The 25,928-nt window shown below is 41.5% G+C and overlaps 1 protein-coding gene across 1 annotated transcript in view; it reads right to left on the reverse strand.

The window, feature by feature from the left end:
* SCFD2 (sec1 family domain containing 2) overlaps positions 1-25,928 on the reverse strand; it is a 483,891-nt gene that overhangs the window by 59,019 nt on the left and 398,944 nt on the right. Inside the window, exon 6 of the mRNA XM_063458012.1 lies at positions 17,605-17,750. Within this exon, the coding sequence (XP_063314082.1) occupies positions 17,605-17,750 (146 nt within the window). The remainder of the gene's footprint in view (positions 1-17,604; positions 17,751-25,928) is intronic.

Here is a 25,928-nt window from a genome sequence, read left to right on the forward strand (position 1 = left end):
GAAATGAAAATTACCCCCATCATGGCATACCATTTGAAAAAGTAGACATCCCAGGGTATTCAAAATGGGGTATGCCCAGTCTTTTGTAGTAGCCACTTGGGCACAAACCCTAGCCAAATTTAGTGTTTGTTTGTTTTTTTTGCATTTTTCACATAAAATCTGTACTTTCACTGATAATATTATTGTTAGTATATAGTTTACTGCCCTGAAACACTCCTAGTTCTGCTCAGTGAGGTCTCACGAGCGCCATGGTACCCCCCATGTATAGGTTTTATGGGGTTTTGGAAAGTTTCAGGGTCATATATACGGCTTATCCATTTATGCTTTTTCACCTTGAAATTTGTCAGATTAGTTTGCAGTGTCCAGGCTGCCTTTGAGACCGTATGGCAGCCAAGAAATGAAAATTACACCCATCATGGCATACCATTTGAAAAAGTAGACATCCCAGGGTATTCAAAATGGGGTATGCCCAGTCTTTTGTAGTAGCCACTTGGGCACAAACCCTAGCCAAATTTAGTGTTTGTTTGTTTTTTTTGCATTTTTCACATAAAATCTGTACTTTCACTGATAATATTATTGTTAGTATATAGTTTACTGCCCTGAAACACTCCTAGTTCTGCTCAGTGAGGTCTCACGAGCGCCATGGTACCCCCCATGTATAGGTTTTATGGTGTTTTGGAAAGTTACACGGTCATATATACGGCTTATCCATTTAGGCTTTATTACATTGAAATTTGGCAAAGTGATTTTCTGGGCCTATATCGCATTTGAGAGAGCATGGCAGCCTGGGTAATAACATTTCCACTATTATGGCATACCATTTTCAAAAGTAGGCAACCCAGAGTATAAGAAATGGTGCATTGCAAGATGTTTGGTCTAACCACTTTATCAAAAATGAAGGGCCCACATAGCGGTTATAGCTTTATTTGTGCTTTTTCACGCACCTGAACTCCATTTTCACAGGACATTTCATATTCCTGATATGAGTTATTGCAACAAAGCCTCACTATTTGTATTTAACATTGTCTCCTGAATGTAACAGTACCCCCATGTACTAGATTCTCTGTTTTGGGGGGGAAGTCATGGGGACAAAAATATTAGATGTCCTTTTCAAAGTTGGCAATTTAACAAAGTGATTTTCTGGGTCTATCTCGCCTTTGAGAGAGCATGGCAGCCTGGGTAATAACATTTCCACTATTATGGCATACCATTTTCAAAAGAAGGCAACCCAGAGTATAACAAATGGCATAATTTGAGATGTTTGGTCTAGCCATTTTAACAGAAATGCTGGGCCCATGTAGCGATTTCTACTTTGATTTTTGTCTTTTTAATCAGATAAATAGCATTTTCACTGGAAATGTCATAATACAGATATTAGTTAGTGCACTAGAGACTTGGTATTTTGATTTAACACTGTCTTCTGAATATAACGGTACCCCCACGTACTATTATTTCAGATTTTACTGATAAGTCACAGGGCGAAATATATTAGATGCCCTTTCAGCTTGTAAGTTTGCCAATATTATTTTCTGGGCCTATGTAGCTTTTCAGAGAGTATGGCAGCCTGGGTAATAACATTCCCACCGTTATGGCAAACCATTTTCAAAAGTAGGCACCCCAGAGTATAACAAATGGCATAATTTGAGATGTTAGGTCTAGCCATTTTAACAGAAATGCTGGGCCCATGTAGCGATTTCTACTTTGATTTTTGTCTTTTTAATCAGATAAATAGCATTTTCACTGGAAATGTCATAATCCTGATATTAGTTAGTGCACTAGAGACTTAGTATTTTGATTTAACACTGTCTTTTGAATATAACAGTACCTACATGTACCATGTTTCCAGGTTTTTATTATATCACATGAATAGAACAGTACCCCACATACACTTTGATCTGAAGGCAGAGAGAGGCAGAGAGAGGCAGATAGATATTTGATATCACATAGAGAGTCACTGTGTGAAAAGTTTGAGAAGTAAAAAAAAACAAAAAAAAACAAACTATTTTTTGTAACCCTTTCAGTGCTAATCACAGCATTAACCCTGTGATCAGTTTTTTATTGGGAAGTCACATTTCAAGTACTACAAATGTAGTATTTTGAGTTGTTTGGTGTAGCCACTTTAGAATGGCCAAGGTCAGGGGAATCCAGAATTCAGAGTAGTCGGTAAAACAAGCCAATGGGTCGGTACAGGCAGCTAACAAAGCGTAGTCAGGACAAGCCGAGGTCAGAAATCCAGGTAAATCAAGCAAACAAACTGCCAAAGTCCCATACAGAGTGATTCAGAAATTCAGCTCTGTATGGTAGACTTTGAAACAGTCTGTTATGCAGAGGGCGGGTAGAGATGGGCAGGTTGGACAATAAAAACTGGAGTCCTTTCGGACTCCTTTCTTGTAGCAAACACGGCACTTTTTTTGGGGAGCTTTTTTACTAGGGGTGGATGGGATTCGGGAAGGGAAGTGTTTGCCACAAAGTCTTTGGAGATCTCCTGATTCCAAAGTGGGATTGGGGGGCTGGGTAAATAACATACGGGACAAAATGCTTAATGTGAATTCGAGGAAAGGGCAGGGCCTACCTATGACCTCTTTTGTATAGAGGACATAGGCATTGAAAATTGCAATCTGGCTCACGTAGATTGCAATTTTCTTGTACCAGGTCCTAGTTTTTCGGTTCACCAGATAGGGCTGTATGCATTGGTCAGCCAAGTCTACTCCCCCCATAAACTTGCTGTAGTCTACAATGCACTTCGGCTTTTCCAGATGCTCAGTGCTACCTCTCACAGACAATGGCACTGTACTTTCGTCATGCATCCTAGACAGCATGTATACATCTTTCCTATCTCTGAAGCGAAGAGCAAGCAACTCATCCTGGCGGAGAGCTGAAGAGGAACCTCTACTGCTTCTGCCACTTGCCAGGGCTTGGGGGAAACCCCTGCGATTCTTCCTCACTGTGCCACAGGCTAGGGTTTCAAAACAATATAAATTTTTAAATAATTCTATACTGGTATAATAATTGTCAACCCATAGCCTATATCCCTTATTCAACAAGGGAAGGATTAGATCCCAAACAATCTTGCCACTTGTACCCACAGAATCAGGGCATCCTGGTGGGTCAAGATGGCTATCCTTCCCCTGGTAAATGCGAAACGCCCATGTGTAACCAGTACAGGATTCACATAATTTATAAAATTTAACGCCATATCGGGACCGCTTCGATGGAATATATTGCTTAAATAGCAGTCGACCTTTAAATTTCATAAGGGACTCGTCAATTGAAATATCTTTATCGGGGACATAATTTTCAGAAAATTTGTCTGACAGGAGTTGAATAAAGGGACGAATTTTATATAGCCTGTCAAACAGTGGGTCGTTTCTAGGGGGACACAGCGAGTTATCATTAAAATGAAGGAATCGCAGCAGTTGCAGGTAGCGATCCCTCAACATAACCTCAGGGAAAAGAGGTGTAGCCAGGATACGTTGCTTGCTCCAGTAGGACCTGATACTGGGCTTTTTTACAATACCCATCATTAGGGTTAAAGCCCAAAACCGCTTCATCTCTGCGACATCCGTGGGTCTCCACATATTCCTGCGACCATGATGGGACCCCGGATGTGCAGAGAGATACTGCATAGCAAACAAATTCGTTTGCTGAGCCATGAGCTCAAATATATCGTCTGACATAAAGAGCTCAAAAAAACGAATTGGCTCGCAGTCGTCCACTGTTACAGTGATGCCAGGTGTAACAGTGAACGGCGGTATTTCTGGGGCCATCATATTTGGAGGCACCCAGCCTCTGCCTGGCATTGGGCTTGCTGAGCGTCCTCTTGTGAGTGGTGGTGGGGCACCATCACTTGAGGTCTCACTCAGAGGCTCAATGTCAGAGGCAGTGATAGTGTCACTGTCTTGCAGAGTGTCACTATCACTACCTGCCAGAATGGCATACGCCTCCTCGGCTGAGTAGCGACGTGCCATTCTAGGGGGACAAATTAATTAATTTATATACTAAAGTGGGTAATTAATTATCTACCTGCCTAACACCTACTACCCGCCCTCAAAAAATAATATAAATGTACTGATCACAGTATAGGTAGCTGCAATCAGTACACTGAAAGGGTTATTTTCAGATCTATAAAAATAACCCTAAAAAAAAGTCAGTCTGATCCAGGGCCGGATTAACATAGGGGCTGATGGAGCTGCAGCTCCAGGCCCAGGCCCATGGAATAGGCCCATTTAAAAAAAAAAAAAAAAAATGTTTTTTTTTTTTTTTACACACTACTCTTAGGTTTGCCACCTGACTGGTATTTTACTGGCACAGCCGGTATTTGAGGCTGTCTGGCCGTGCCGGTATTGCAGTAATACTGGCAATACAAATGCAGGTATTTTTCGCAGAATAAATGGAAATTACTCTGCAATACCAGCACCGGACAGTAGGGGTCACTGTGTGTGGAGAGAGGCAGGGACAGGAAGTTACAGCCTCTCTCTACTACTCACTGATCCATGGGGGAGCAGTTACACAGCACAGAGTCCAGACAGCAGCTCTACAGCTCAGGTAAGTGAGGGATGGGGGAAGGGCAGCAGGGACACATGGAGACACTGAGACACTAGGGGACATATGGGGACACTGAGACACTAGGGGACACAGACACTATGACACATGGGGACACAGACACTGGGAGACCTGGGAACACTGAGACACTTGGGGACACTGGAAAACATGGGGACACTGAGATACATGGGAATGCTGAGACACATGGGGACGCTGTGAGACATAGGGACATTGGAGACACTGAGACACGGAGACACTATGTCCCAGTGTCCCCATGTCCCCCAGCCAGTGTCCCTAGTGTCTCAGTGTACCCAAGTATACCAGTGTCCGTGTCACATGTCTCTCAGTGTGCCTAGTGTCCCTATATGTCCCAGTGTCCCCATGTTTATGTCCACAACTGTCCCCATGTCTCCCAGCCAGTGTCCCCTTGTCTCCCAGTGTCTGTTCCCATGTCTCTGTGTCCCTAGTGTCTTAGTGTCCCCATGTCTCCCAGTGTCTGTGTTCCCAGTGTCTGTGTTCCCAGTGTCCCCATGTCTCTGTGTCCCCATGTCTCTGTGTCCCCATGTCTCTCAGTGTCTCACACACTGAGACATTGGGACACTGGGAGACTAGGGGACTGGGCGACATGGGGACACTCAGGGCCGCCACCAGAAATTTTGGGGCCCCTAACTGAGCTCAGGGTCTGGGCCCCTGGGGGCCCGCCTCCAAAACCGCCCACAGAGACCGCCTCCAAATCCCGCCCACAGGAATACACACACAGACACAAACACATTCACTGATACAAAAGGACACAGATACACACACACACACACACACTGATACATACTAACAGACACACATACTGATACGCATATAGGCATACATACTGACACACAAATACTGAGACATACACACATATACAGACACACAGGCGTACATAGTGACAGACACATACTAACATAGATACAGACACACATGCATAAGGACATACAGACACAGACACATTCATAATGACATACAGACAGACATTCATACTGACATACACACATTCATACTGACATGCAGACATACATACACTGACATTCATACACACATAATGACATGCATACAGATAGACATACATGCATACATACATACAGACATACATTCATACTGGCATCCATACAGACACTGACATCCATACATACACACATTCATAATGACATACATTCATACTGGCATACATGCATTCATACAGACACACATTCATAATGACATGCAGACATACATACACTGACATGCATACACATAGACATACATGCATACAGACAGACATACACACATTCATAATGACATGCATACATACATACACTGACATTCATACACATAATGACATGCATACAGATAGACATACATTCACACACAGACACACAGACAGACATACACACAGACAGACAGACATACACACACACAGACAGACACACACAGACAGACATACACACAGACAGACAGACATACATACACAGACAGACATACACAGACAGACATACACACAGACATACACACACAGACATACACACAAACAGACAGACATACATACACACAAACATACATACACACATACATACATACACACAGACAGACATACACACAGACAGACATACACAAAAACAGACAGACCGACATACACACAGACATACATTCACACAAACATACATACACACAGACATACATACACACAGACATACATACACACATACACACAGACATACATACACACATACAGACACACAGACAGACATACACACAGACAGACATACACACAGACATACATTCACACACACACACACACACACACACAGAGCTCATTTTCCAGCCACCCTCCTGTTTTTTACCTTGTCTTTGCAGGAGGGTGGCTGGCTGGGGCTGATGGGACTGTCAGTCGGCTGGCTCTCATTGTCGGCGGGCGGGGCTCTCCCTCTTCATTGTCGGGCGGGCAGGCTGTCGGGTAGGCGCTCCCTCCTCCCGCGCGGAGTGGGCTGGGAGGAAGTGACTACTTCCTCCCAGCAGCACTTGCGCTGCGGCGGCAATTTATTTTTTAAAGGGGCCCGGTCGCGCTATACCACGGCCACAGCGCTGACCGGGCCCCTGAAGATATGGGGCCCATCGGGTGGCCCTAAGGCCACCCGATGGGCCCCATCAGCGTGCGGGCGCCGCAGTTCCGCTGCTACACGTGGGGCCCGGGCGGCCGGGCCCCCCAGCCCGTGACAACCGTTATGGTTGTCACCCCCTGATGGCGGCCCTGGGGACACTGACACTGTGATACATAGGGACACTGAGACACTGGGTGACTTGCGAGACTGAGACACTGGGAGACAGGGAGACACTGGGAGCAATCCATCTATACAGCAGAATCAAACTGTGAGTAGTTTGTTGGTGATTTTACAGAATTTTCTCTGATGTCACTCCTTGTAATTTACATCATGTGATGCCACGCATAACTAATTAATTATACAAATGATTAAGGCTGGTATTTTTTTCCAAGAAAGGTGGCAACCTTAACTACTCTTCACATGCTCTTGCTTAAAGGAGCACTATAGGGTCAGGAACACAATCATGTATTTCTGACCCTATTATGTTAAAACCTGATGAAAGCATGAATTAGAGAGAGATTAGCATAGAGTATGTGTATTCTTATTGCTGCATCCTATGAGTTTCCCTTCAGCACCATCTCCATCAAATACATGACGCTAGAGAGGTATGACTGTTTTAGTGTTTTTGGTCGATAAGATTCTGTAATTAGGCCCATCATAACTGTCAGCACCAGGCCCACTGTGCTCTTAATCCGGCCCTGATCTCACAGCATATGGTTTGATTTGTATATTGGAGAAACCTGTGTATTTTTTCAAATGTGTGAGATATATAAATGCTGTGAGCTGTTTTGCTTGTTGCTGTATTTGTCACAAAATATCGGTGCTGTGAAAAAGTATTTACCCCTTCCTGATTTCTTCTGTTTTTGCACATTTGTCACACTGAATGGTTTTAGATACAAAATGTGATATAAGGCAAAGAAAGCCAGAGTAAACACAAAATTCTGCTTTTAACTGGGTTATTAACTTAAAGGACCACTATAGGCACACAGACCACTTCAGCTCAATGAAGTGGTCTGGGTGCAAGGTCCAGCTAGGATTAACCCCTTCTTCTATAAACATAGCAGTTTCAGGAAAACTGCTATGTTTATAATAGGGTTAATCCAGCCTCTAGTGGCTGTCTCATTGACGGCCGCTAGAGGTGCTTCCGCGCTTCTCACTGTGATTTTCACAGTGAGAAGACACCAGCGTCCATAGGAAAGCATTGAGAATGCTGTCCTATGCACTGGCTGAATGAGCGCGCAGCTCTTGCCGCGCATGCGCATTCGGCGGATGATGTCGGAAGAGAGAGGAGAGTCCCCAGCCTTGAGGGAGCCCGGCGCTGGAGAAAGGTAAGCGATTAACCCTTTCCTCTCCCAAGAGCCCGGCGGGAGGGGGGCCCTGAGGGTGGGGGAGACCCAAACACCATATAGAACCAGGTAAACAAGTTTGTTTTCCTGGCACTATAGTGGTCCTTTAACCCCTTAAGAACACATGACATGTGTGACATGTCATGATTCCCTTTTATTCCAGAAACCATCTGCCTGTATACAGGCCACTCAAAATGCAAAATCCAGACATTACTTTACACACTTTTTTAGAGCCTGAATTGTGTTTGGATTTAAACCAGACCGAATGCAGCAAGAATGCTGAAATCACTGTATAATAGATATGCCCCAATGAAAACATTCACACATTTATACATTTTTTTCATTGGGGTATATCTAAAAACAGCTGCAAAATCTGCAGTTTTCTTGTCTTCCCCGCCCCTCCCAGCTCCACCCAGACTTTCTGTGGCTGTCCAATCACAGACTTCCTAATGCTGCTCAATGAGAATTCTTTGCAAGGCAGGTGATCTGGGCAATTGCTGCCTCTTGAGTAACAGAAACAGAACTGTTGCCTGGCACTTTTTTAAATGAACCTTGTTACACTCCACAAAAACTGAACCTGGACTGCCTGGGCCCTTTTGGGGCATTGGAGCCCCATACTCCCCCCTGCCCCGCCCCCATTTGGACCGGTGGGGGTTATCCCGGTCCCTATCAGGCCCTGACTGCTCACCTCTGCTGATCCTCACACACAACCTGTTCAAAATGGATAATGGTGACACAGCCGCGAAGCATGATGTACAGACCCCAATGTAGAGTTGGGAAGAAAGCTTCTCACAAGCATTCAACGCGATCTGTGAGCGGTTCTGGCAGAGCTTAAGGAGACAGAGGCAACATGCAGTGTCAGCTCCAGTGACCCAGACGGACCACAGAGTAGCCACCCGGAAGCCCCCTCCAAGACGGAGACACAAGCGGATCCAGCGGGCTGCACGTGGTCTGAGTACTTGTGAAGACCATGACCCCTTTAGCCAGGTAATGTGTTTGGAGTTTTTATGGAGCGATGGTCTTCACAAGTACTCAGACTGCGTGCAGCCCATTGGTGGTGCAACAGAATTGGTGTGTATGTGAAAAAGAAGGCTAAAGGGACCCCCAACCCTCTACCTCCCGTGCAAAAAGTCCCAAAACTATATACTACTATCAGTGTTAATGTGATATGTATTGTTACAGTTGGCAAAGATAACTTAAGACAATTTAAACATCTAAAAGAAAGCATTGATTTTTATTCAAAGATGGGGAAAAAATCCTTGCCAAAAAAATTCTGGACACCTAAAAGGACCAAACCTATTCTGCTTTCTTTTGAGTAGTGTAGAAATGAGTTATATCTGTATGCTAACAATTGTAGATATAATATAACATATGTACAACTGTAGCACTTCTGGGTGTGGGGTCCACCCACAGTCCATGATGCTCCAAGCACACTCATGAATACATAAGCAACTGCTTCTTAAAGGGACACTACAGTCACCAGAACAACTAAAGATTAATTTTGAGAAAAAGTCAGTGTTTACATTGCTGCTTAGTAACAACTCTAGTGGCAGTCACTTAGACAGCCACTAGAGGTGCTTCCTGACCCAGTGCTCGGCATGGGGACATTGAATGCTCTCAAAAGAGATGCATTGATTCAATGTTTCTCTTTAAGTAGGTGCTTAGCATGGTGTTTTGCTGCACATGCACAATAGCCTCCGTTGCTTTCCTATGGTGGCGGGGCCAGCCATGGTAAGGCGCTGGAGAAAGCGTATGTAAACTCACCTTTCCATTGCGATCTAATGGGTACCGGTAACCAAAACAGCCACATCAGCACTATAGTGTTAGGAATACATGTTTATATTCTTAACACTATAGTGTTCCTTTAAGTGCTTACAATCTTATGCATACTTATGATCTCACTGGGACAGTCACAATTTTGGGGTCCTGGCTCACAGTCTTGATTTTTTTTTCTGATGTCTTGTGGCTTGAGTGGCCAGCTCAACTATCCTGATGTCATTCCTCCCAATGTTGCAACGTATGCATATGTAAATGCATATACATGCTCAGACGCATGGCTTCATGGGAATCCTTTGCATTACGTGCTAGTTTGGCTAATCCGTAAATAATATTAACAAAAGTGGAAAAAGGAAAAAAAAGAAAACATGTTTAGCAAACTCCTGGGTTGGACAGAAATCAGAAACTGATGGTTTTGCTTTAAGGGATTAAATTGCCACCTTTCTCATTTCTGCACAAGGGCTGTACATTTATGAAAGTAAAACAAAAAAAAAAGTGTATTTTTAGATGCAAATACTAGATATTTACTGACACTTCAATATGTGGTTTAAATTCCTAATTACATTATAAGCATTAGTGAAGAGGTGGACTGGAAATGAGCAATTTTCACACCAATACTTATTATGGTAATACATGTTGATCAAACATCTTCCCCAACCTGTGACGTCTGAACATTTTGCCTGCTACAAAGAAAATATGGTAGTTTTATTAACATGTGAAAAGACCATTTTTAATGAAAAAATAAATAAATTACCCTTTGCTTACACTGAGCACATTTCCTGTAAATACGTGAATGTACAAGAGAGTACGAGGATGAAGTACTTTAATGGAGATGAGCAAAGCTACGCAGTTCAGGATAATATCTGTCCCTGTTGCATAGTAACAAAGTAACAATAGCTCACATTGTCAGCTCTTTGAGCACACCATCCTATTCCCGTATGTCTAAATTAGCTTGTCATTATTTACCGGTATGTTCATGTTTGCATATTATGCAGCAGAATTTGTTGGAGCTTCATAAATATATTTAAATATAAAAATATATATATAAAAAACAATGATAATGGCATCTAGGCAGTGTTATTCACTTGAGAAAGTTTAGTCTGACTAATGCTTGCCATTTGCCATGTGCATGCGTGCTTCCTGCAAGATCACTGAAGAACACATGTTTATGTGCTCTCAAAAATTACACGGGCTGCACTGTAATTATGTGATTGAAGATGCAGCTTGCCAGCTGGAAGTAGTCTTTATAGGGAATGAATTGTCTCGTGTGCCGAACTCGTTTGACTCCTGACTGTACATGTGAATTCTAATAGCACGTAACAGGACAAAGGGTGACGCTCTAACAGCAGCAGGACAAAAAGACCTTTATAAAATAGGAAATGGAACTTTGTATTAAACTCAGTGAAAATGGACAGGTTATGCACATCAGTAGAAGTCCACTGCATCTAATAAAAATATTTCTGTATATTCAAAAGGTCATCTTGGACTCTACTTGCTGTTACTGGTTCCCAACTTCCCATTGAGGTTAAACACTTGCGGTATTCCCTATGCAGGTGTAACGCAGGTGCTAAGCATTACTAATACCAGCAGAGTTTTGTAGCTAAAAATACCGACAGGTTTTAATGGTTAATATTTGCGTTTATCATCTGCATGCTACACACAATGCCTCCACTTATACCGCCATTCACTTAGTATACACTGTTTTTGCAAACTGGGCGTACATTATGAAAAAGGCATGTTTTCCTATTCTAGCCAAAGCAACTCCACCGTGACACTATAAAAGGTTTGCTCAATGCATGAGTATGTCACCTGCAATCATCTCAGCAAGTTGCCTTTAGTATTTGTCCGTGGCAGCTGGTGAAGTTTTATGATGGCACCAAACACAAGTTACCTGACTTTACCCCCACCTCCTGACTCATATGAAATATCAAAATATCTTTGTTTAATTTGTTTAATTCACAATACAATGTGAGTTGCAAACATGGCACTAAGAAGCTTAAAACATGATGTATTTTCAGTATGCAGAAAACTGCATAGGCTAATTAGTTACAATATTAAACTCTGATACAATATATTATTATGGAATTATCAATTACTAGTGAAATATTCCAAAAATGCTTATTTCGCAGATAAGTAACTATAATCCAGACCATCTGATTTTCAGTTGGTTATTTCTGAGGAAACACCTCTAGTGGATAGCGTCAGTATGACAGACACAAGATGCATGTTAGCCCTGCAATGGGACCAATGCTCTTCCTGTAGAACTGCAGTATTTTACACTGCAGGGTAAGAATTAGGGTGCATGGCACCCAGACACTTCATTGAGATGAAGTGGTCTGGGTGCATATAGTTATATACATAATTGTAGAATAAATATATTTTTATGTAAATTAGACTTGGGTAGGAGTTGGTAGGGTTTGGTCTCAGATGCTCCCTGCTCTATAACACACTTCACAGACTATTGTGATGTCACATATCCACAGTGCTTCTGATGGTGTTGAACAACTCAGCTACTTCCTGGAGAAGTGATAATTGAACAGGAGGCCGATGGAATGCTGAGAAAAGCTTGCAAAAGAAACATGTTCAGAGCATCTGTTATGTATTTACATAATTATTTGTGCCTGATCTATGTAGTGCAATTAAAAGAACCCTCTGGGCAGCATAACAACTTCAGTCAAATACAATTGTAATGGTGTTGGGAAGTCCCTGGCACTGGCTTACCTTTAGGGATTAAACGGTTTAACCCCCAAGTCTCTTCTCCAGTGCTGTTTCGCTCTGCCCCCTCCAACATCAGCTTTCTAAATATGGTCAAAATGGAAGCCTCAGACTGCAGCGGGTAGGGACCCCAACATTTAGCTTACAGTGGTCAGCTGAAGTTGTAACCAATTAGTAGCAATTCATAAAACAAGGCTTGAGAAACGTAGGTATGTGTCTCAAGCAGTTTAGTGAATGGGGAGCCACTGATTGGCTTAGAGCGTGAGTGTTTAACCTTAATGGGAGCCAGAGATAGCACGGAGAGTCCAAGAAGGCTTTTAAAAATACCAAAGGGTTTTTATTAAACACAGCTCAGGATTAGACACCAACGTGAGAATTGTCGGGAATTCAAAGTGAATTCAAAATTTCAGACGAAAGTAGCTGAGCTGGAAGCATAGCTGGCTCGGAGAATGTATCCAGTTCAGCTAAATTGGCCATAAATTGTAATTCACTTTGAACTAACTTTGAAGAGTAGTGAATAACCCTGAGCTGAATTAAACTGACGTGAATAACAACCCTAATTTTCCATTTCACATTTTCTAAAACATGTGCCGTTTTCCATTTGTTTTGATAGAATCACACGGATGACTTTATAGGCCAGTACCAGTAACATGTTTGAAATTGTGATATAAAACCACCACTAAATGCTATTTCACTATGAATGCATTATTCTATATTTTATGACTGAAGTATACTTGTGTCCGTGATGATGTTAAGTACTATTTAGAGGGCAGTGTTTATTTCTTCTGGAAAGAAAACAATTTCCCCCCCAAGACCTCACAAAGTGATAATAGTAACTGGCACAACATAAGAACTGTGTGAGGTCTTGAGAGTTTAGGAATCTACTCTTTTTGCAGTTGTATCACAGAACTCAAAATATTAAATGTTAGGGCATATTGTGCACAATCCCCAAAGACTGTATCTAATTTGTATGCAATATAAATTATATATTTTGATTGTAAGAGAGAAAACACATGCATTGGAGTAAGGTATTGAATCTGCAGTGATAGAACATTACGCTAGATCATTTGACATTTATGGATGGAACGAACCATTTTCCTCGGTACTAATTGTTATTTTTAATGTTTATGACTGAGCATTCTAGCAGGAGCAAATTTACAGATTGAAGCATTATTGATTAGTACACAGTAATGGTATTCTATGCTGCATTCCTTGGTACAATAGTATGTTCGATGTACATTCTATGGAAAAGCCCAGTGCACCCATTACATTATGAATCACTATTCTAGTCCAATCTACATAAAGCAATACACATATTAGGCCATCGGGTAGGCCATTAACCCTGGATAGGTCCTTACTGTTGGTGGATTTCAGACATTTTTAGTTTTGTGTTTTACCTTTTTTAAATAATATTCAAGCAAACATTGTTTGGCGGTTGACAAAGAAGCATATTGCTAATGTAAACCTTTTCTTTTGTAAATTCCAAGTAAGAAAACAAAACAGGTGCATGAAAAATTGTCCTTATCCTAATTGTCCAAACCTTAAACCTACTAATCATAATCACAACTCAAAAACCTCAAAGACCTAATTCTCAAATCCTACAGCTTGAAAGTGAATTGCTGCTCTTTAAAATGCCCAGCATCTCTCCTGGCATGTCAATGCAGGGAGAGGAGTTAATTAAGCCAAATTAAGGATATAATAGCAGGCCCTCAGCAGGAGACTCACTCCCATCTATCTCGGGTAAAGTGTGACAAGAACATCCTGGTGCTGCCCTAACTAAAAAAAATAATCTAAAAATCTCATTAACAAATCATATAAAGGATAAGTAATGTTAAAACATGTATTAGGGGTAAATAATTCCATCTCAGGGTTCTGGAGTCATTCTGTCTGTGTTTATTATTTCCAGAATCCCCTTTATAATAGCATTATTTTTCACAATACCCATTTCACCATTATATAGCTTATGTGTAGTATAAACCATAATCTGTGTGTACATTTATGCCGAAATCCATCTTTGAAGTTGATCCCAGTCCCTCCTTCACCATGTGTGTATTTTCATCTAAGGGAGCAAAGGAACCTGCCTGCGAGTGTTTGTAACCCCATTCCAGGGCCGGTGTCAGATTTAGTCACGCAATATTTAAAAGCTTTAAACTCTGTAAGTTAACTGGAAGTCTAGCATTCAATGCACCATCTGTTTAAAATCATGGCCCTGCCAGGGTCTAACACAAGGAAAACAATCCCAACTCAGGATGCAATGAATGGAATTATGCAAATGTATCATTTTCCATTTTAACCTAAATATTGAAATGTCATCTTAAACACAGATAATGGGTTAATCGCAACATGAAGACAGATTTGTTCAAAAGCCATACAGCTCCTATTCAACTTCCATGACACTGAACAGCAATCTTCCAAACACCAGCATAGGGCTACATATTTTCATGCATGAGCACTCCCCAACAATATTCTTTTGCTTAAGTATTCAGGAAGGCAAGTGAGAAGGGATGGGCGTATTTATTTGTAATACGGGAGTTATCCTATAAATATCATCACGTGTGCTGTTCAATAGACTGCAGGTGTTTCCATAGAATTTTCACTTGCTAATGTTCTACACATTGAGACATTCCAAAAGAGAACAAAACTTTCTTTCAAAGAGTAATCCTTTTAAAGTGTATTAATGCAAAGGGGTTTTCCATGCCCACTGGCTTCAATATAAATATAAATAATAAGAAAATAGATCAGTCTGCCGAGAATCTCATAGTCTGACAGTCTCAAGCACACTCCTTACCAGCTGCCCATAACTAAAATCTCTGCTTGAACACAGTTGTCTTATTTGACCATATCTATGTGTTCTGTTAAGACTAGGTATATAGTTACCTTCAGCGCCAGTGATTGGCTAGGTAAACTTTTTGTGATGCTGTATTCATTATCTAAAACAGTGTTATCCAACTTTGCACGGATTGGATTGATCTCCCAGATTAATCTGCTTTTCAACAGCTGGGAAATGTAGTCAAGCAAGAACTGAAGTACCAAGATTGGATGTCTCAGTCTAAAAAGTTTCAAGGTAAAATCCTGTTACATGCTAATCAAGGCAATTCTTTATAGCCAGACATATGCATTAATAGATGCCATCTTTAACTTTTTACTAAATAGTTCTAAAGAACCTTTAGCACCTTTTTAATCTAGTGACATTTGTATCCAGCCTATATAGTGAAGTGATCACAAAAACAACCAAACAAACAATAACACAATATCATAATGTCATATATGTATCATAATGTCATTGTGTATCATTTTGGATTTATGATCAGGAAGGTAAACTTGCTGAGAAACGGGGCAAGGGCATTGGGCACCAGGAATCCTCCACTTTTTGCTAAACCACTTGTAAAAACAAATTGTGGAGACTGCAACCATAGTCTCCCTGTACCATAACCACCACAGTAAGCTGCAAGGGTTCTATCACTGGGAGAGTTCCTTTAAAGAATCCTAGAACTGAATTATTGTTTTATATAAATAAATAAAATGCATTTAATGTGTTATGTCTGCACCAAGTGATACATCACTGCTAAATGCAACCTTACTATCAGATAATATCCACTAAAGAAAACTATGTAATGTTTTAACCAGCAGTAAAACATTAAACCAGGTGTGTGGCACCCTACGCAATCTGAAATGCATTCCTTTCAGAGAGGTATGTCCTTTTTTGTTTAGTTCAGCTAGCTACCTATGTTTTTTCCTTGCTGGCACACATAACATTAATTTTACACTTGAAAACACCCACCCAGCTGCTTACATTTATACACTGTGAAAGAATATTTCACACTGGATTATTTAGATGCTTCATTAGCATCCACCCACATCTTCCTACACCTCCAACCGGTCTATTGAAAACACACCACCGAAACCATTCTACACTTACACCTCATTCTACATTTAAAAAATTACACAATTAGCTAAATGAGTGTACCTTAAGATTCTATATAATATTTAATATAGATATTCAACAAGATTTTCTTGATATAAACACGTTCACTGCTAAGAGGCATAATATCATTGGCAAAGGGTCTTGTACACTTAACCCCTTAAGGACCAAACTTCTGGAATAAAAGGGAAACATGACATGTCACACATGTCATGTGTCCTTAAGGGGTTAAAGGGACACTCCAGGCACCAAAACAACTTAATCTAGATGGTACTCTTACCTCAAGGGGCTAAACCGTTCTTGAATGGTTTAACCCCAAAGTTGCCTCCAGCAGCGTTGCTTATTCCTCCTCTTGGCGGCATTTGTCTTCTGAATGTTCAGGTTCAGGAAGCACAAAGTGCCGCCAGGCAGGGGCGCCACTGATTGGCTGAAGACGGTCAACTGACACTCTCGGCCAGCCAGTGACTCCCCATTCACTAAACTGGCTTGAAAAGAAACATACGATTCTCATGCCAGTTTAGTGAATGTGGAGACACTGATTGGCTGAGCGCATTAGCTAACCACTCTCCAATCAGCGGCGCCCCTGCCTGGCGGCACTCCGTGCTTCCTAAATATGAAATTCCAGCAGCCGGGTCCAGCCTGAGAGGTGAGTGTACATCGCCGCTCGAGGCAACTCTAGGGTTAAACCATTAGTGAACCCCTTAAGGTAAGAGTGCCTCCAGTGGCCTCCTGGTACCATAACAACTTAACTTAGATTAAGTTGTTTTGGTGCCTGTAGTGTCCCTTTAAACCCTTGAAAGGTTACTTAAAGCATCATGACCACTTAAGTGATTTCACGTTATCATGGTGATTGTAGTCTGTATATGCAGTGTTTCAGTTTGAAACATGGCACATATAGCACATTGTTGTCCAATGATGGGACATCGCTGATGGAGGGTGTGCTGCAGGGAAAACATGACTTCAGCTTGGGATTGAAGGTACGTTTTCCTATGTTTTTTATTTTTTTCTTGTGATAGAAGGGGCACCATGCCAGCACGGCTGGTTTGTTTTAACCCAAACAGTGTTGTACTAAAACACTGTTTTTTGGTTGGAGTAACCTTTTAAAATCTGATCCCTAACACACTGGAGATAGCTGTCCTGCATGTACAGATTCTGATTCTCTAAGCTTAAAGGTGCTTAATAACTTGCTTACCTGTTGAACATTGCTTCCAGGCACATGGACAGAATGAAAGAATTTCAGATGTGTTCGAGTCTTGCTGACATCACGTAAAGTTGTAAAGATTTTATCCACCGCAGCTGCAGCCTTCTCTAAGGTCAGTTCAGGAGAGGACTCACATCCTGAAACAAGACATAACCTTGCATTAATCTCTGGTCAACACAGCAAAAACATGTAGAAGTAATTTGGTTTCACATTTGTCAGTCACAGAAAACAATAATGTTATGAGATTGGATGACACAAACGTTAATCCTTTGAATTGTGCAATTATCTACATTTTTCCGAATTGGAAGGTGGAATGAAAGACAGGTGGCTTATCCAAGATGTCCATATGGCTTGTATAAGACATTTTCAGGGTTATTTACCAAGTCATAAATTGTTGGGAACTGAGCTGAGAATTTTAGGAAAAACATTCTAATTAGTAAAGTCTTAATCTGAGTTATTATTACAACTTGGTTGTTTTTAGCTCCAGTTTGCAATACCCCCGTCCATCTGCAGTTTAGTAAATAACATGAATAACAGGAGGAAATAAGAATTCTACTCAGTTTCATGAGGACCAAAAGAAAAAGCAGGCCACGTATACAAAAATAACTGGGTGTTTGGATAAAAATGAGAAAACACATTTTATATTTATATTGAAACGGTTGTCTGCTTCTGTGATAAGTCAGTTTATCACTGGCACCGAGTCAGAACCTGTAAATTATATACTCAGCGATTCAGGCTTGTTTAAGAATGAGAACAGCTAGATCTTTTATAGTTGGTGTTTATCACATATATATCGCTGTGTCTCACTAGGAGCTGTTAAATAAGCAGCAGCTGTGCTTTAAAAAGAAAAGACTAGATCTATTTTGATTATTAACTACCACGCCATTGGCAAAAAGCAGCCTTCGCAGACACTTAACTTAAAATATCTAAATCTATTATTTCAAAATAAAGAAACAACAACAAAAATGCTGGTGTTTCAAGGGAGCTTACTGTTTGGATCTCTACAGCCTGGTGCAGTACTTCTTAGTACCATTCATTTTCTTTGGTGCTTTTGCAGACTATTGCACTTATCTCTCTACATCCATCTTATCCTTTTGCCATAACACTAGTTAGGTGGAAGTTTGGCTGTTGGTTCCTGGTTCCAGTGTCCTACAAATATCCTGACTAGCGTGGCCACTTGCATATTAAATCCTGCCTTGTACCTAATTCCTAGAGGCCTGCTTCCTACCTGCATCCACAGTTTCACCTCTATGCTTCACTAGTGTTTCTGTTATATTATATTAGAAACCTAGAATGCGACGGCAGATAAAAACCATTCGGCCCATGTAGTCTGCCCAATTTTCTAAATACTTTCATTAGTCCCTGGCCTTATCTTATAGTTAGGATAGCCTTATGCCTATCCCACGCATGCTTAAACTCCTTTACTGTATTAACCTCTACCACTTCAGCTGGAAGGCTATGCCATGCATCCACTACCCTCTCAGTAAAGTAATACTTCCTGATATTTTTAAACCTTTGCCCCTCTAATTTATGACTATGTCCTCTTGTTGTGGTAGATTTTCTTCTTTTAAATATAGTCTCCTCCTTTACTGTGTTGATTTCCTTTATGTATTTAAATGTTTCTATCATATCCCCCCTGTAGCGGAGGGTAGTATTAGAGTCCACGATCTCCGCTGGTATCATAGGTAAATCCACAGTCAGTGCTGAAAAGTAAGGCAATATCCCAATCCTCCCAATAACCGGACGAAACACAGTTTGGGAGTCAACTAACTGGCTTTATTCACAGGCTTGTATATTTATACAGTTCCCCATGCAAGGGGTTTCCTGACAGAGGTTTCAGGGGATTTCTCCCATAATACAGTGTAATTCTCCCAAGGTACATTGCTACACGAGAGGTATACTCCCACTAAAATGGACGATTAAGTGGATTATCCCCTCGTGTAGCAAAACTGACAATTCACCTTAAAATCCGTTTTATAAGTTTTATACGGTACATTTAACTAACCGAACGTTCGGTAGATAGCTGGGGTCCGAGCGCATCTTTTGTGTGAATACCGCTCAGATCCCAGCTGAATTGACCAAACGCCGCAACAAATACAGTTTACATCGAAGTTCCCCTCAAACTGTCGATTATACTTGGGGGAACGATTCTACCGAATACCGGGCTCCCGAACGGTCTGGAAGTCCAGCGGTGTTCGTGTCGTCGAGTAGCCGTTTTCAGTTCCAGGCGCTCGACGACCAAACACCGCTGAAGAATAGCGAATCCAAGATGGCCGACCGCCGCATGGTCGATAGCCGAACGACGGCCACCTAGGAGAGCTTCTAATTACCGATTGCAACATTGTTGCAATCGGTTAACGAGTGCCACACGCTTCTAAGTGTGCGGTCTATCAGGGGAGCCCGCATTCGTTCCACGAACAGCCCGGATAGCCGCTGTTCGGCGAACTAAGTACTTGCATGCTGGTAGCTTACGGCTGCCAGCATGCGAATTACCATAGCATAGATACACAGTACATTTACATCTACCACACAGGCTACATAGCAGAATACACACAGCACATAGTACAGACACCCTTTCTATATTACAGTCCAGAAGTGGCTAGGTTTGCCACACCCCCTGTCTCATCTTTCCTACAAGTTATACCTGTTAAGTTCCTTTAATCTTTCCTTGTAAGTTTTATTCTGCAATCCATGAACCAGTTTAGTAGCCCTTCTCTCTAAAGTATCAATATCCTTCTGGAGATACGGTCTCCAGTACTGCGTACAATACTCCAAGTGAGGTCTCACCAGTGTTCTGTATAATGGCCTGAGCACTTCCCTCTTTCTATTGCTAATACCTCTCCCTGTACAACCAAGCATTCTGGCTAGCATTTCCTGCTATTACATTGTCTGCCTATCTTTAAGTCATCAGAAATAATCACCCCTAAATCTCTTTCCTCAGATGTTGAAGTTAGGACTCTATCAAATATTCTGTACTCTGCCCTTGGGTTTTTATGTCCAAGATGCATTATCTTGCATTTATCCACATTAAATGTCAGTTGCCACAACTCTGACCATATTGAGTTCATGATTCTTGTTTTGTCATATTTGTTTACTTTGTACATTATCCATAATTAGATTTGTGTCACTTTCATTCTCTTTGTGTTATTAAAATAGCTGGCTCCATTCTTACGGAGTTCTAATGTCTAAGCACCACTTCCTACCAGCCCAAACGTGACAAAAAACTAAATTATGATTATAAAGATAACCAAACACTACTAGATTATTCTTCTATACGTAAATAATATTAAATGTTTGGTATTCACTACAATTAGTAGAATGGCATTCTATTTCCTTATTCTATGCAAAAAGGATGAATTAAGCCATTTTTGCTCATGTCTATCCCTTCTGTTCCATGGATGTTGGGCCCAAACTGTGTATCCAGCCCAGAGGAGTCCATTCTCCCAGGATAAATTATGCAAAAGATACAAATGGGCACTGGTATGAGGACGAAGGCGGAATTTTTTGGACAGGATACAACAATGTTGTTGCTAAAAAAAAACAAAAAACCTTTATGAAGCCATTTTTCATGTGAACTACCAAACATAAAACGTAAACATAAAGGGTATATTAAGAAAGGTACACATTTCACATAATTAGATATGGTAGGAGTAAAATAACCAAAAAACAAATGGCCCTTCAAAATGTTCTTCCTACTGACAGATGCCTTGGTCTAAAATCACTGCTATAACCCTTAATATGGAAGAAAGCAGGAATTATTAGCAATAATCTAATAGCACTTTCGAGGCAAAATTTTGAATTTTCAGGACAAGGGGTTAGATAATGCCTAAATATTATGACTTTTTGTCATGTTGTGTATATTGTCATAAATTGCTGCAATATAGATTTTAGTTTTTGATTGAGCATCAACAGTAAAAAAAAAAGTAGGTAAAAAGCCAAACTTGATTACCTCGAAACGCCGAAAGAGGCGTTTATTGTTGTTACTATTATGAATTGTCTGTAAAACTGATAGTAAATAGAGTTTGGTGCCTTCACCTTTCCTTTCTATTTTCCTACACTACGAATTGCATATTCACACTACCTTGCGTGTTTTTTGCAGACAAGAATGTTTCAAATTTTTAGCTCTTGAATACCTCCCTCTCTGAAGAATCCAAAAGTGAAGACACATAAAATATAGAATTAATTTGCACAATCCTGTACTGTACATAAATACATTGGGGCTCCTCAAAAATATCTGCAAAAGGGCAGATCAAAGGAAAGTACGGAATGTACCCTGGGTTTACGCTGGTTTATTGAAGAATTCAAATTAAACCAGGATGTGTCTGCTAATGTAAAAGTACAGGAGATCAGCCTGTGTACCAGCCACCCAATGGATGAAGATGGAATAAATGAAAGAAAAAGAAAAGAAAAATAACAGTAATTGGTCTAGCAAATGTGTTTTCGTAGACAGAATTGAAAAAAAAGCAGTAAGAATAGGCCCTCATCCCAGACCTGGCTTAGAAAACCAAAGTACAAATCCACTGCCGAATTTCAACGTCTGAAGAATTCAAAGGCCCCAAACTTAAAAGCCACAGGGTGATGAAAGACAGCCCCACCCAAATCTAAATGTCTATTTCCAGACTCTCTGGCAAACAAGCAAAAAAACAGAGAATACTGCTACTATGAGCCAATTAAAGCTATTAGAGCACTGAAATTAAACACAGAAACACAATTCTCAAGACGAGAGGAGGGTCGCGTGAGATGGAGTAGGTCTGACTGAACCAGTGCCAAGACATACATAATCATACATTGGCCTGGTAGCATGACCTACGGAGTTGGAGTATGATTTGATTACGAAGCATGTTGAGTTAGGTGTGTGTCTGAAACAATAAAGAATACATTCTATCCCCCGTTACGGCACGCCATTTTAGCGTACTATGTCAATTTGCTTTGATAATGCAATGATACCTACCAGGGCTCGAGTCCTGCAGGAACGCGTGGGAACGGTGTTCCTGCACTTTTTTTAGTGCAGGAACGCCGTTCCCGTTTATGGTCCTGCAGGCACTCAGGGGGCGGCAAAAAATGCCGCCCCCAAATGTCCCCGTGTTCCCCCTGTCATGGGGGGCCCAAGAGGTGGCCTAATGGCCACCTGATGGACCTCCCCGGCCGGCTCTTGTCTCTCTCTGTCAGACGCGGCGAGGGAGCTGTGTCCTCTCTGCTCCCTCTCGCCGCGCCGTTTGCTGATGCTGGGAGCCGGAATATGATGTAATTTCCGGCTCCCGGCATCAGCAGACAGCCCGCGTGGCGAGAGGGAGCAGAGAGGACACAGCTCCCTCGCCGCGTCTGACACAGAGAGACAAGAGCCGGCCGCACTGAAGCCCCACTGGACCCCAGGGACAGGTCCACGCCAGCTCTCCAGGTAGGGAGGCTGGGTGGACATTTAAAAAAAAAAAAAAATACAAATAATTTTTGCGTGTATGTGTCTGTGAGTGTATGTGTGAGTGTGTGTGTGTCTGTGAGTGTATGTGTGTGTGTGTCTGGGAGTGTATGTGTGTGTGTCTGTGTATGTGTCTGTGAGTGTGTGTGTGTGTGTGTGTGTCTGGGAGTGTGTGTGTGTCTGTGTATGTCTGGGAGTGTGTATGTGTCTGGGAGTGTATGTGTGTGTCTGGGAGTGTGTCTGTGTGTATGTGTGTGTGTCTGTGAGTGTATGTGTGTATGTTTGTGTGTGTCTGTGAGTGGATGTGTGTGTGTGTCTGTGAGTGGATGTGTGTGGGTGTGTGTGTGTGTCTGTGAGTGTATGTGTGTGTGTGTCTGTGGGTGTGTGTATGTGTCTGTGAGTGTATGTGTGTGTGTCTGGGAGTGTATGTATCTGTGGGTGTGTGTATGTGTCTGGGAGTGTGTGTGTCTGGGAGTGTGTGTGTGTGTGTGTGTCTGGGAGTGTGTGTGTGTGTCTGGGAGTGTATGTGTGTGTGTGTGTGTGTGTCTGGGAGTGTATGTGTATGTGTGTGTGTGTGTCTGTGAGTGTGTGTGTGTGTGTGTCTGGGAGTGCGTGTGTGTCTGTGAGTGTGTGTGTATGTCTGGGAGTGTGTATGTGTCTGTGAGTGTATGTGTGTGTGTCTGTGTATGTGTCTGGGAGTGTGTCTGTGAGTGTATGTGTGTATGTTTGTGTGTGTGTGTATGTGTCTGTGAGTGTATGTGTGTATGTTTGTGTGTGTCTGTGAGTGGATGTGTGTGTCTGTGAGTAGATGTGTGTGTGTCTGTGAGTGTATGTGTGTGTGTCTGGGAGTGTGTGTGTGTCTGAGTGTATGTGTGTGTGTGTGTCTGTGGGTGTGTGTGTATGTGTCTGTGAGTGTATGTGTGTGTGTGTGTATGTGTCTGGGAGTGTGTGTGTATGTGTCTGGGAGTGTGTGTGTGTGTGTCTGGGAGTGTGTGTGTGTGTGTCTGGGAGTGTGTGTGTGTGTTTATGTGTCTGGGAGTGTGTGTGTGTGTGTGTGTGTCTGGGAGTGTGTGTGTATGTGTCTGGGAGTGTGTGTGTATGTGTCTGGGAGTGTGTGTGTGTATGTGTCTGGGAGTGTGTGTGTATGTGTCTGGGAGTGTGTGTGTATGTGTCTGGGAGTGTGTGTGTGTGTGTGTCTGGGAGTGTGTGTGTGTGTCTGGGAGTGTGTGTGTGTGTGTGTCTGTGAGTGCGTGTGTGTCTGGGATTGTGTGTCTGGGAGTGTGTGTCTGGGAGTGTGTGTCTGTGAGTGTATGTGTGTGTCTGAGTGTATGTATGTGTGTGTGTGTGTACCTGTGAGTCTGTGTGTGTGTCTGTGAGTGTGTGTGTGCACCTGAGTGTGTGTGTACGTGTTTATATATGCATGCAAGTTTTGTTTTTTTCTGGTGGTGGGGTGAGGGTGGAACTCGAGTGAGTTCCCACACTTTATTCCCCAGGACTTGACCCCTGATACCTACTTATTATTGATTTCGTTTTTTTTGTTAGTTGACAAAAGACAGGTAGAAATACTATTACAGAAAGGCCATATGGAAACCTTTAGCAATCTGTTAATATGGGCATGTATCAAATGCATAGTTCTTCCACCACTTATGTTGTTTATTAGTGCAGTAAGACTGAATAAGTACAGTTTTCTAAGACCAATGAAACAACATGTTAAGTCATGTTGGGAGATGTAACAAAACATAGAAAATAAAGTGTGACTTGTAAACCCTTATTAAAATACTCTATTTGGGATGTTTATGTTGGGTAAAATACTTGTTATGATGGATAAGCATGCTGGAAATATTCTAAAAAAGTTTGAGAAGAATCCTCTTTCTGATTACAGTGTGAACATATATAATAGTGATTTTAAGTGCTTGAAATATCAGGCTATAGAGCTAGTACAACACATTTAAAACTAGGCAGCGTATTTATATTTAACCCCTGAAGGACTGAGGACTGAGCCAAATGTACACGTTGTGAACAAAACAAAACAAAACGTAAACAAAACCTGGCATTTGCGCTATATGTCTGTCCAACCGTAATTCACCTCTTTCATATTAAATGCACCCCCCCTTACTATATATCATTTTATTCAGGGGAAACAGGGCGTTCATTTAATATCAAATATTTAGCTATGAAACATAATTTAATATGAAAAAAATGGGAGAAAATAAGAACTTTTGTTATTTTTTTAGTTTTACATGACATTTTAACTGTCAATGTCATAATACTGTTTGCTTTTACTGCAATAAAATACACATATTTGTATTCAGCAAAGTCGCACGTGTAAAACAGTACCCCCTATGTACAGGTTTTATGGTGTTTTGGGAAGTTACAGGGTCAAATATAGCGTGTTACATTTGAAATTGAAATTCGCCAGATTGGTTACATTGCCTTTGGGACTGTATAGTAGCCCAGGAATAACATTTACACCTATAATGGCATACCATATGCAATAGTAGACAACCCAAGGTATTGCAAATGGGGTATGTCCAGTCTTTTTTAGTAGCCATTTGGTCACAAACACTGGCCAAAGTTAGCGTTAGTATTTCTTTGTGTGTGAAAAATGCAAAAAATGCCAATTTTGGCCAGTGTTTGTGACTAAGTGGCTACTAAAAAAGACTGGACATACCCCGTTTGCAATACCTTGGGTTGTCTACTATTGCAAATGGTATGCCATCATAGGGGTAATTTCCATTCTTGGGCTACCATAGGGTCACAAAGGCAACATAAGCAATCTGGCGAATTTTAATGTGAAAAAAAAGAAACACAAGCCTTATATTTGAATCTGTAACTTTTGAAAACACCATAAAACCTGTACATGAGGGGTACTGTTGTACTCTGGAGACTTTGCTGAACA

This window comes from Pelobates fuscus, chromosome 6 (assembly GCF_036172605.1).
Source record: "Pelobates fuscus isolate aPelFus1 chromosome 6, aPelFus1.pri, whole genome shotgun sequence".
NCBI lineage: Eukaryota > Metazoa > Chordata > Amphibia > Anura > Pelobatidae > Pelobates > Pelobates fuscus.